The 13,059-nt window shown below is 40.9% G+C and overlaps 1 protein-coding gene across 1 annotated transcript; it reads right to left on the bottom strand.

Annotated features, from left to right (window-relative positions):
* Nucleotides 1-1,646: 1,646 nt before the first annotated feature.
* On the bottom strand, nucleotides 1,647-12,566 carry LOC119725815 (leucine-rich repeat protein SHOC-2-like; the record flags this gene model as incomplete). Its single annotated transcript, XM_038197399.1, is given in 10 exon segments — nucleotides 1,647-2,806; nucleotides 3,928-4,097; nucleotides 5,066-5,133; nucleotides 5,910-5,979; nucleotides 6,824-6,911; nucleotides 8,120-8,244; nucleotides 9,065-9,179; nucleotides 9,746-9,850; nucleotides 10,755-10,848; nucleotides 12,458-12,566. Coding segments are annotated over 10 exon segments (989 nt in total), but the record flags the coding sequence as incomplete, so codon positions are not given.
* Nucleotides 12,567-13,059: the final 493 nt, after the last annotated feature.

The raw sequence follows: 13,059 nt of genomic DNA, 5'->3' as shown, positions 1-13,059 counted from the left end.
ATTGAGAAGAATTGCTGAGCAAAAAAAATTACCGGCCAACATGTCATGCGATGTACATGTATAATGCTTGTTACTCTCTACACTGCCCAAAACTACCCCAGCACTGTATGGAGCTATGGATTCATCAGGGAGTTACATGTAACACAATGTAACACAATGTAAATACAATGTAATAAAATGTAATACAATATGTAACACACTGTATTACATACACATGCTTATATGGGATAAATTGAAGGAACATACATGTTGAGCTGGGGTCCAATGCTTATAAATTACATGAACTGTACTACAACAGTGGTTCAACAATATAACTTATAAGCGATACATGGCGAATTGTTGGTGTATAAACTATGGTAGTACATGACCTGCTGGGTAGTGAACCTGTAGCTTTAGAAAACAAGGTATGCCCATTCTCAAATCATAACAGACCAGAAATGACGACTTCGCACTATAAGAGCTCGGCAGCAAAGCACCGGGCCAAATTGCATGGCGCTGCGTAGCAGTTAGCAGTAACGTTGTGTTAACAATAGCAGAAAATCGTGCTAACCTTAACCCAATAGTCACTGCAACTAACTGCCCCTGCCTATTACTCCCTGTAGTGCTTAAAACTGCCCGAACACTCTAAGGTTTTACGTAGTAACCCTCCTCTGCAAACATACATTTGGTGCCGATCCTTTCTGTCAAAACAAGTGACTGTTTTCCACAGTTAAGAACTCCCAGCCTACACAAAGCAGTGGCTGGGACTGTTTAAGTAACTTGATACAGCTATGCTTCGACTCTGGGCGAGTGATAAAACAGCTGTGACCACAACTTGCCTGCTTTGTCTGTTGACCATGTTTGACTAGTCACAGTGCTTGCTTGACACATGATCTGACTGCTGGTGACTAGCCTTTGTTAAAGCCCGAGTCCATCATTTGCAGCTATCCAAAAAAGTAACTGGCGTAATTATTGTTGAAAAACATACTGGTTGAAAGATAGTAAGGGGACTAAACTCCCTGTGAAATGATCCTTCCTGGCAAGCTCTCATTTTAAAGAAAACAACGAAAGAAGGCATTTCCAATGGTGCTTCTTAAGAAGCACCTTAGGAAACTTTAAATTAGTTGTTCGTTTTGTTATTCGGCGCAGCGCTCACAAGCATTGGAACGACGCACAGGCGCGCGCGGTTGCTATAATTCGTCGGATCGGTGCGCGACATCGCGTAAAGCTGCAATTCAAAACAATTCGAAACATGATTTAGCAACTTTTGATTTGAAATTGAGATCCTAGAATGCTGTTTTTCTCGGAATATGAAGCTGAAGCCGAGCTGAAACTTCATCAAGTAAGTTGTTCAGTATCCTTCATTAGATTTTGAACACTTTTGTTGCTTCAAACGAACAAAATGCACTAATTACAAATGATGGACTATAGCTTTAAAAGTGGATGGAAGTGAATTTTGACTGTCTGTGACTGTTTAAATGGCAGAATGGTTAATCAGTAAATTAACGTCAGGTAATAACATAGAAGAACAGGTATTATGAGTTAAGCACTATTTTACAACACGGATTTGCGGTTACGGCTGCTCGTGCATGAAGATGTCTATTGTTGTGTCACCAATTTAACCCTTTAGTCACTGTAGCGACCAAATCCACCCTGCCTTATAGCCACTCTAGGGCCTGAAACCCCCCAAGCACTCCTTCATGACGAAAACGGCCCTCTTAAGAAAGTGGCTAGTTTCACACACCATTTTGGACCTCTGTTGGGAGCCCGTGGGGAGCAGTCCCAGCGAGATAATCGCTTGTGGTTAAATGAACTACCACCTATTAGCCACACTGCTTTCTGGAACTATACTTTCTGGTGATTGTGGTTTATGCTGGCATAGCAGTAAAAGATCCTTCTCGGCCATTTATTCACCGATTCTCACAGTTCAACATATAAAACAAGTCAACATTTCAGGTACATCATCATGATAATACTTTTAGATTGAATTTAGCAACGAAATAATAGGCTTGAAATCTCTCAGGCATAGTGACTGTCACTCCTTTATGGAACCAATTATAGGATAAGTGTGGTTAAGAGTCTTAATCCCCCAGAGCAAACCCTCCAAAATGGTGTGTCCCAACCCGAGTGGCCTATATGGTTGGTCGGGTTGGTCTTAAGAGGAGTGTTCACCTCATGTTGGTTATATGGATTCTTTAGTGAATAAACACAGTTTAATACAATGTAGTACAATGTGCTTATGGGTTTGCGGTATTTCTATTGTTATGGCACGAATTTAAATAACCATTTCGTACCAGGCTTAGCGTATCTTTTTGTATGCTAACTGTTTTGCTTTCTCTGTATTAAATTGACAAAGGTTGTTACGAAGAGAAAATCGTGTGCTTAATCCCACCATGAGTTTGGGCCCTGGTTTTATGAACGTAATCTATAACAGACGTACATTACAGACATTCTGACAGTAATCAACTCATTACAGACACACACATTGATGCTCTGCTTTCTGTACAAAAAAATCTGTACATTTTGGCGATTTTTTTTTTAATACCCACTCAACATCCTGGCCCTGGAATATGTACAAATAGAGTCTCCATGGAGCGCCTCAGTGCAAAAACTGCAGATGCAACACAGTTATCCATGTCTTTGTGATGTGAGAGTAAAATGCCACAGGTGGGTTGTAAAAGTTGTAGGGAGGCCCCTGAACATGCATTAACATTATCTCAATGGCTTACATGTGACACTGTGGCTTACATGTGACACTGTGGCCCCTGAACCTGGACGAGTCTCAAGTGTTAACCATGTTACGGTAAGGTCCTTGCATCTTTAGGAACTGTAAATGAAACAGAAACACAAAAATAATTTAGGTGAACTTGTTTCAAAGGCATCAAGTTATGTGTCACATTAGAACTGGTCAATACACACCCAGTTCAAAGGTATGCCACTGAATGGATTCTCTTGAGATTTCACAGCGAATTTGGGTCACTTCTTGTTGTTGAGAAAAAAATTACTGACATTTCTCAAAAAATCTTCACACAAACACACCTTTTCCACTTTTGGGATTTTTTTTTCCCAACCACAATGCGGAGTCTGATCTTCAACACTTTGGCTGCTCCAAAAAAAAAAAAAAAAAAATACAAATCGATTTTGCCATGATTTTTCCAACTTCGGGCGCTGATTACTCAAAACAAGGTCTTGGGGAACATTGCTTATTTAGCCTCGGTAGGTCACAATTCCTCGCGTTTTTTTCCATACTGGCGAACAGGTTGCACCGCACATTTTCCATACCAGCGAACATGTATACAACTTTGTATACATGTTCGCCAGTATGATAAAGGCGCGATGCAACCTGTTCGCCAGTGTGGAAAAAACACGACGAATTGTTAAACACATAAGGGACCGTGACCATTCAGCCCTGGTATGAAAAGGGCCCCCCGGTACCGGTACCTCGCTGGTCCAGAGCCAGTCCGGTCTTAAGCCCAGTTTCGCCCGGTACATGGTCCTGTCTGACCAGAAGTTTTGAAGTCAGTCAGGCGCATCAATTTATTGCCCTTCAGAGAACCTCCAGAGCAGAATAGCAGACTTACCAGATTAATGATAAAATCCTTCCAAACGCCTTGGCAATTTACGGTCCCATTGTGCGCGAAACCGCATGGCGGGGTTTTGATCTGTGCCGACGAAAGTGTTCTATTGTTTCGCGCTGAGAGATGAAAACCACAAGCGGGTTTCTTCTGGGATACATGTATATTACATGTGTCAATACTTGCAAACATTAGACCCCAGGATAGAGGAGTTCCTGATTAGCAACCGGATCAGCTCCTGGGCCGGTAGCTGGGACGGTGCGAAATGACTTCTTGGGAGGGGACGAGCTTACCGGGGGGCCCTTTTCATACGGGGGCTGAATGGTCAGGGTCCCTAATGGATATTGACACAGTCCAGGGGCAGAAAACTTACATGAATGACCAATGATGGTCCACCTGCGGTCACCTCTGGAGGTATGTTAGCCAGAGGACAGTTCTCAATGCTCATTATCTGTAGCGAGGTGCACAGAGCTAACTCGTAGGGCAGTGCGTTCAGTTTGGGGTTGTCATTTAGGTACAACTGCTCCAGTAGCTCCAATGTTCCTGCAGAAGCACAGCACAAAGCGCTTTTTTTTATTACATATTTTTACACATTTTTAATCAATAGTTCTTGAATATTTATAGTCTGAAGTTGATTAAATTTCTCAGGACAAATTTTGCAATTCAAAAAATATATAATGTTTTTATACATTTACAACAATAATGTATGATGTTACCATGACAACACTTTGTATCTTGGCAAACATGTTCTGTGGACATGTTCAATGTACCAACTAAGTTTCATGATCAATAGACTTTGTACACTGCGTTTTAAAATAATGGAAAACAAATGTGAGGCGTTTTGACAAAATTGAGACAGAGTTTGGTAGAGGTCAAAATGAGGGTTTGTGGGTATTATGGAAGAGAATAACATTCTCCTTATAAAACTGCTCATCATACTTCCATCGGACATTCCATTGACACCAGGGGTGTGGGTGACCACTGAATAAAATAGCTGAAAACAGCTGAAAAAGGTGTAAGAAAGCTGAACTTTGGAAATATCCTATACTTCTGTACACAGCAAGTGAGGGAAAAAGCTGAAAAAAGCTGAAATCCAACACACAAAAAAGCTTAAATCAGCTTTAAAGCGGAGATTTCACACCCCTGTGACACGTTATGGAGAAAAAAGCCTTTAAAGATTTGTAGTCGTGCAAATGAAAGATATGCCAATTGTTTTTCCTTAAAAAACACTTTTATTCCACAGTTTTATATTACTTCTTTAAAATATGTAAAGCAGCCAAATCAAAGATTACAAATATCAATAAATCTGAACAATCAAGAAAAAGTTACCCCCATTTTTTTTTTTTCATTTTTCTGTACTCTAGCCTGTGCCCAGTTCCATCTCATTTTCCAAGAACGCCTTACGCATAAGAATAAAGATGAAGGTCTGTCCACAAAACTTAGCAGAAAAGCCTGTTACAACATGTACCAGAGAGAATACTGAACAACGCCAGTCTAGTTCCCTGACTCACCTATCTCCTCTGGCAGAGAGTTCAGGTTGTTTTCTCCAACACCAAGATTGGTCAAGTTGGTCAACCGCCTATAATGAAAAAGGGTGGGCAATTTTGATCCAGTAATCATCATGTACATCTATGGCTAGATTACATTGTATGTAGGGCCACTTATTTTCCGCTTCACCAGAAAACAGAGAGTTAACAGAATGCAGTTTTGAAATCGTACTCAGTGGTTTTTTTTAATCACTAAGATTAAGGTTAAGGGGAGTCATCAGGTTGACGTAGCTGTACTTTCATAACCTTTCATCGCTGTAACCCGGTCATAATAAGGGCGAATGTTTCCATACCAAAAAAATTATGTTTTCTGTTTGTGAAAACATTTATACACATACATCGATGCTAAATTATTGCTGCAAAGTCTGTTACCCTTTTACAGGCCAAAACTGCAAGAGCACTCAGATGGTTTATTTGATTCATCAGAGAATAAAGACAATGTAATACAATGTAATACAATGTAATACAATGTAACACAATGTAATACAATGCAGTACAATGTCATACAATGTAGTACAGTGTCATACACTGTAGTACAATGTAGTACAATGTAATACAATGTAGTACAACGTAATACACTGTAGTACAATACAATGCATCACAATGTAATACAATGCAGTACAATGTAATACAATGTAGTACAATGTAATACAATATAGTACAATGTAATACAATGTAATACAATTTAATACAATGTCATACAATGTCATACAATGTCATACAATGTAATACAATGTAGCACTGTACAATGTAATACAATGTAATAATATATATTACAGGTGCAAATGGTTAATATAAACACACTCACCCTATCCCCCTTGGCAAGTTCACGAGTTGATTTGATTGCACCACTAATTTTTGAAGTTCCTTCAAATTACCTAGACATTAACAAAAACATGAAATACATGTTAATTAACAGGAGATATTGACCCTAAATGACTTTCTTGTAAAGGGTCCAAAACTCAAAACTAATTGTCGATTTTCGAAAACTCCCAACCAACAAAAAGTAGGATTGACTGGCTTGTGACTGTGGATTGAAATAGAGGATCCTATTGGTTGAATGTCAGTTGGTGCATGGAGCGTTCTATATCTGCATACTAGGTTCTTGTGGAAAACCAAATTTGTGTGCAGAACAGCGCAAGTCCAAATGCGAAGTTTTTTTTAGTTCAAATATTTAGTTCTTGACTCAAATGACTCTATTTCCACAACTGAAATAAATTAATAGCTGGTCAGTGGAGACCGATGCAACTGTCGCAATTCAGTGCCATGAACCCGAGGCACTCTTGTTGGACAAGGTGATTGATTGCCCTAAAAAAACCAACCATGTAGTGAAGTGTGTTACCAACCAACCAACTAACCAACCGAGAGACTTAACTACTTGTCGAGCTGCTCAGATGCAGCTAAAAACAAATGGTGGCATGGGATCGCCAGGATTTTTTTTAGAGGGGGGCAAAGCCCATATTCCCCCAAAATCCCTATATTTTCCAGCATTTTCCCTATTGATCATATTTTCGAGGGTGGGCAGGGACATTTGCCCCCCCCCCCCCATGAAATGAACAACAATATGATTTCGCGCCTCTTTTTCTTTCTTTTTTTCTCCTTTTTTTGGGGTGGGGGGGGGGGGGGGGGCTTCTACAGGGGTGCGGCAAGTGCCCCCTTGCCCCCCCCCCCCCTCACGTCGCCCATGAATGGTTATTAAATATGATTCCTGTCTTCTCTCACCTATCTCAGAGGGCAGTGATTCCAGTTTATTTTCTTCCAGATCCAAGACCCTCAGCTTTGTCAGACTGCCGATACCACGAGGAAGTTTCTATCAGGGGAACAAATGAAACAGAGACAATTGCATTACTGAAATACAAAACTCAGTTTGGCTAAAGCTTGGTTTGGAAGCTTAAAGCCAATTTGATAGACGTAAACCTGACAAATGCAACACAGTGCAACAGTTTAGGGACACAGTGCAACAGTTTAGGTGTGTGCATTTACAGTTAGTACGAGAATCTGGTACCCGAAAAAAAAAAACACCCGGACACCTGTTAAAGAAACCGACCCCAAATTTAAATACCAGAAGTTGCTGTACAGATTGTCCATAACAGTCCGCACGATACTACTACCACATCGGTGCATCCATACAGCAAGATACAAGTGTGTACAGTGAGCTCAATAGGACTGCATGTGGCTTTCAGTTGCATTCTCACAAGCATCATCAACGTGAATCTTCTTTGTTTTTCCATTTAGCCTGGTTTTCATTTTGAAACTTCTCCACAAATGACGTTCAAATCTTCTTTTTTTTATCATTGTCTTAGAAGTTACTAAGTAATTTGTAAAGTTCGTTACGGGTACTCCATTCCATAATCTGGAACCGGTTCCTGACATCTGCGGCCGGGTACTCCAGTACCCAGTTCCGATGCACAGCCCTACACCCCTACAACAGTGACAATTCATTTTGTGATATCAGGTCCCATGCAGATTTTCACACATGGTGATCCTAGTGCTCAATCATTTGAAGTAATTTTTTCAAAAGAATTAAGTGCGACTAGAATGACATTCAGGACTAAAATTCTTTTGCTTGATAATTACATGGAAACATTTCTTTTCTAAGTAAACATGTACACTGTAGTTATGTGAAGTTTATGTTCTATTTTCAAACAATATTTGGCTGTTTCGGCAAACTTCATTGGATCTCATGTGTGCTAAATCACGTGACCCTTCCTTCTGATTCAAACTGGAAGTGCCTCATAATTTGATAGTGGAAAAACATGTCAACTTTCTTTCAATGATGTCAGTGCTGGCTAGGTTGTACTTCACAAAAAAATATTATCAGTGACGTCATAAAATGTTAGAGCCCCCTCTAGCGGCAGGTTGAAAAATGTTACATGTCTCATGTCACCAAAAGAAAGTTGCCGAAACCTCCCTGTGTTTGTCCACAAACATAAGTCTCGTTTCAATTATCTTGTGTAAGCCCAAAAGGGTGCATTCAAATCAGCAACCACCTCCAGATCGCAGGGTTAAGAAGTTTACCTTGAGGAAGTTGTTACTGAGTATGAGTACTTCCAGTGACGTCAGGAACTGGATATCCTCTGGTAATTTGGTTAATTGATTGGTTCCTAGATTCAGCTCAACCATGGTGGTCCAACTCCCAACATCTGCAATAAAACATGAAAATATTAGCAAATGCACTCAGCTCCAAGTAACAGTTGGCAGTGTTGTATTCAAGTCCATCGCCAGCCACTTTAACATTCCTAACGAGTTAGAACATCGATCAATGAAGGAAGTGTTTGCTCAGAACTATGTACAAAGTGTAATGATAAACACAATGTGGGGAAAAAAGTCCTAAATCCATCCTCAGGTTGACTTGCGTTTTTCTGGCGCCACGACTGACCCAAGAGCATCAAGCAGAAAATAATGCTCAGGTCACAAAACCGAGAAACTGTGAAATTTTCAAGGAACACGCGGACTCTTGACATAAAATAATCGCAAAACATGCTCATGAGGTCATGACATGGACATTCATGTGACTTCTTTAACAATGGCAGGTACGGCGCGTTGTTAACATTCGAACAACCTTCCACGGCCCAGCTGCTCATTCAACCATTTTTGCCGCACGCTGATTGGTTACACAATGAAATAAGGTGATCCGGATGTGCGTATGACGTCGTAACTTCACACAGGTACACTGCGATTGATGCCCGCCTGTCCGGCACATGTCACAGAAGTTGAATTTTTGTTACTCTTGCGACTTGATTTTTTTAGCGCCGACTGATGCCGATCATATTAATATCATCGCAGTTACTGGTTGCCAAAAAATGGTGACTAATTTGTTCCCGACGGCCGTAGCTCAAGCACAGCTTGATCTTGAAAAGTCAGTTGCCGACTGTTCTGTGTCGTGACAAGGTAGACCCAAGGGCGGCTTTATTAGACTCGTTTCATAAATGCTCAAAAGGTGAGAATTGCGGGGAAACTTACCCAGTGGCAGAGCCATTAGCTTGTTGTCTTTCATGTTGAGTTTGGTGACGTAGCGAGCGCAACTGAAGATGCCAAACGGAATCTTGTTGATCTGGTTGTGCTCCATGTTTATTGACTGCAAATAAACAAACAAACATCATGTTTCATACTTTAACCCTCTGAGTCTTCTGCTTTATATGAGCTTCGGTATAACAAGACTTCGGTTAAGACACGCAGATACGGTTACGCACGCAGATATGGTCACGCTTACTGCTCTCCACAGTGTTGGTTTCTGCGCAGTGACTCTCTGTGTAAACCGTTGACCATGTTCGGTCACGCTTGACTGCTCTCCACAGTGCTGGTTCTGCGCAGTGACTCTCTGGGTAAACCGTTGACCATGTTCGGTCACGCTTGACTGCTCTCCACAGTGTTGGTTTCTGCGCAGTGACTCTCTGTGTAAACTGGTGACCATGTTCGGTCACGCTTGACTGCTCTCCAGAGAGCTGGTTCTGCGCAGTGACTGTCTGTGTAAACCGGTGACCATGTCAGGTCACGCTTGACTGCTCTCCACAGTGCTGGTTTCTGCGCAGTGACTTTCTATTTAAAACCGGTGACCATGTTTGGTCACGCTTGACTGGTCTCCACAGTGCTGGTTTCTGCACAGTAACTCTCTGTGTAAACCGTTGACCTTGTTCTACTTACATAGACTGTGGCAAACTGCTGTGGTCCCCCGACTGGGTATGAGGTGAAGTTGTTTCTCGATAAACACAAACTGGTGAGATTACAAAGACTGCACAGGAGGCCCTCCTAAAAAATCAAGAATAAAACCTAAAAAATCAAGAATAAAACCTTTGATCCTTCCCCTTTCTGGTCCCTCCCCTGTTTATACCAGAACCCTTGTGGTTTGCCATCTCCCTTTGTTTCTTTGTTCTCTCATCCACCCTTCCCTGCATCTTTCCACACCTTTCCCACCTAATCCTCCTGTTGTGTTTCTTCTTTCAGCCCTGCATGTTTGTGTGCACCCCCATGTTAATGTATGTACCTCTGTCATTTCTGTTTTAGCCTCTGAAGAAGAACTTGCTAAGTTCGCAACGTCAGGCCACATTAATTTTTAGAAGAATAAAACCAGTTATTTTTCCAAATAATAATTATAATAATTATAATAACCGGGAATGGGTCATTAGGGAGACTTTCCCAGAGACTTGTGCACAACATTTTTAAAACTTAAACCACAATAGGGCGACACTTCCATAGACTTATGCACAAAATGTACCCTAGCCCAAACCCTATAGCCCTAATAACCCCTAGCAAAACAATGACAGTTTTTATAATAGGGCGACACATTATGTGTCGCCCTATTACAGCAAATTTAATAACAAACTGTCGCCCTATTAGACCTGTTAGTAATATAAGAGTTTGTATTTATGAAGCGCATGTATCAATATTAGTGCTCCAGGCGTTTCATCATTATTACCCCTGCTTACTGGGCCAATGAAACATTTCAAATACCATCTCAGCTCCCTGGGGAGTATACAGCTCGATGCTGCCATTTAACTTCGTCACGCTTTAACATGTGCACTTTTATTTGGGAGACAACAGGGACGAGAGCAACCAAGCTTTCACAACAAAAACCCAATAACAAAACATGAGACATGACATCATTATGTCCCAGGTGTATTCAACCTATGCTCATATTATGTGCCGGCCTTACCGGTAATGTTGCTATATTGTTGCCTTCTACGTTCAGTTCTTCCAGCTCTGTGCACTGACTCAGCGACTGAGGGACACCAGTCAGTTGGTTGTACCTGTGTGGAGAGATGCAATTCAAGTTAATCATAAAATATTACTGAAATAACACAGGCTAAGACTGTGGATACTTAGGAGTAAAGTCATTGTATATTCAGGATATGCGAGGCGTTCTGGAAAAATAAGACAAAACTGGGCAGAGGTCGAAATGAGGGTTTGCAGGTATTAGGAATAACAGTCTCCTTACAATACTATTTGGTGCATTTCATTCGGACATTTCACTGACAAGTTATAGCTGTTTAAAGTGAATATAAAACATTTGCAAACATCAACAAATAAAACTACCGAGTTTTTACGAAATACCTTACTAGGATGTTGGTAAATGACAGTCTAAAGCATCCTGTAAAATTATGGCAACTAGTGTCAAGTCATTTTCAAGAAAATGGTATTTGTATATACATTTCCAACGGTGGCTGGCCGACCACCGTTGGAAAAACCCAACTATTTTTCAACTACTGCTCCAAATTTACCATTTTTTTCCAGTCCAAATTTTGTTTGCTATTGGTTACATGTTCATGAACGGGTGCAGGCCAGCTAGACTGGTTCCCTTACCTTAAAATTTTCCGACATCTATAAATTGATCCATCTATAAATTGATCCATTTTATCATTAATCAAAGATTACAAATATCAATAAATCTGAAAATCGAAAGATTTTGTATTTTGTCATGCAAGTATCATTAACCCTAGACACCCAAACCCTTCAAATTCCAACGGCATGTTTGGCTTGATTCTGTTGGAGTGAATACTGCACTAGAAACTGATCATGCTTTACATGGGGTCAGGCGTACTGACATGATCAGAGTTTATGATCAGTTTGCCATATGGTTTTGGACTTTGCAAGAGTGAGGAAGGTTCCTAGTAACTCACTCCAGGGGTTTGGGTTAAAAATGACTTCATATGACATTTTTGTTTGGAAGACAGTTTGCTATTCATAATGACTCTTCGAGGCTACTGCTTTAACCCTAACTCCTTGGGTATTTTTACTAAGAGGTATTCTGAATCCACCAAAATCCAACAGCAAATATCATCAAATATAGCCAAGGAGTTAAACTGAGATCCTGAATCTATCATAGTCCCCCAACTGCTCAATATTATATACATGATATGGAGGTATCCTGAATCCATCAAAATCATGACGTTCAGCTAGGCTTACAATAATGGATCCATCAAAATCCCCCAATTTGTTCAATATGGAGGTATCCTGAATCCGCCGAAATCCTGCAAAACAGGGGTTTGGATTTTGATGGATTCAGGTACGTTAGGGTTAACCCTAACTCCCCAGCCTAATTTACTAGAAACCATACCCATTCAGGCAAATTCCAACACCCACATGGGAAATTGTACACACACACTGTTGGACTTAAATTCTGGAGGTATGCCAACCCCAGTGTAAAAGACCATCTGTTTAGGGGTACTGTACCTATCCCAACAGATTGAAACAAAACCTGCTGTTGAACTTTGATGGGTTGTGTTCGGTTAGGGTTAAGGAATGAATCAGATATTATAAAATTATACATGTCAGATGTTACATGGACAGGACGACAAGTTGACCAACAATTTTATATAGAATGACCACTATCCAAAAGGGGAATACTTCACAGCATACCTTAACCCCAGTCTGTTCAAAGCTCTGAGGTTACCGATGGACTGTGGCAAGTCTAGTAGTTCATTGTGCTGGAGGTCTAACGATGACAGCTGCACGCAGTTGCCAATCTCTACAGGTGTGGACAAATAAAAGGTGAATAAGTGGAGGACTATGTCAAGTCTTATTAATCTAGTTAGACCAAAGGAAACATGACAGACGTGTTTAACCCTTGACTTCGGGTGATAGCTTTAGACGCAGCTCGATGAAAGCCGATAAGCCAGGGTACTGCTGTAGTCGCATTTCTGCTGCATAGACACATTCATTCATAGACAACAGCTCAATGTCTGCACGTACACATTCCACTCAAAGTGCAGCTGTTCATGGCCGAACAGTACCGGCGTTAAGGGGTTAACGAGGAAATCTAGAAAAAAAATGGACCCTGCCATCCTGTAACAAAACACTGCCCACTGACTGATCAGACCACGATTTTTGGTCAGGTGGCCACAGCAACGGTTCAATCACATGAAAAGATATACAAACAAAATCTGGTACCTTGACCCTCACCTCCCTCCCTCCACAACACACAAACCAAAAGCTTGAAAAATAACAAATCCCTTAAAAAT

This window comes from Patiria miniata, unplaced genomic scaffold (genome assembly GCF_015706575.1).
Source record: "Patiria miniata isolate m_02_andy unplaced genomic scaffold, ASM1570657v1 HiC_scaffold_19, whole genome shotgun sequence".
Lineage (NCBI taxonomy): Eukaryota > Metazoa > Echinodermata > Asteroidea > Valvatida > Asterinidae > Patiria > Patiria miniata.
This window is presented reverse-complemented; position numbering and strand designations above follow the sequence as displayed.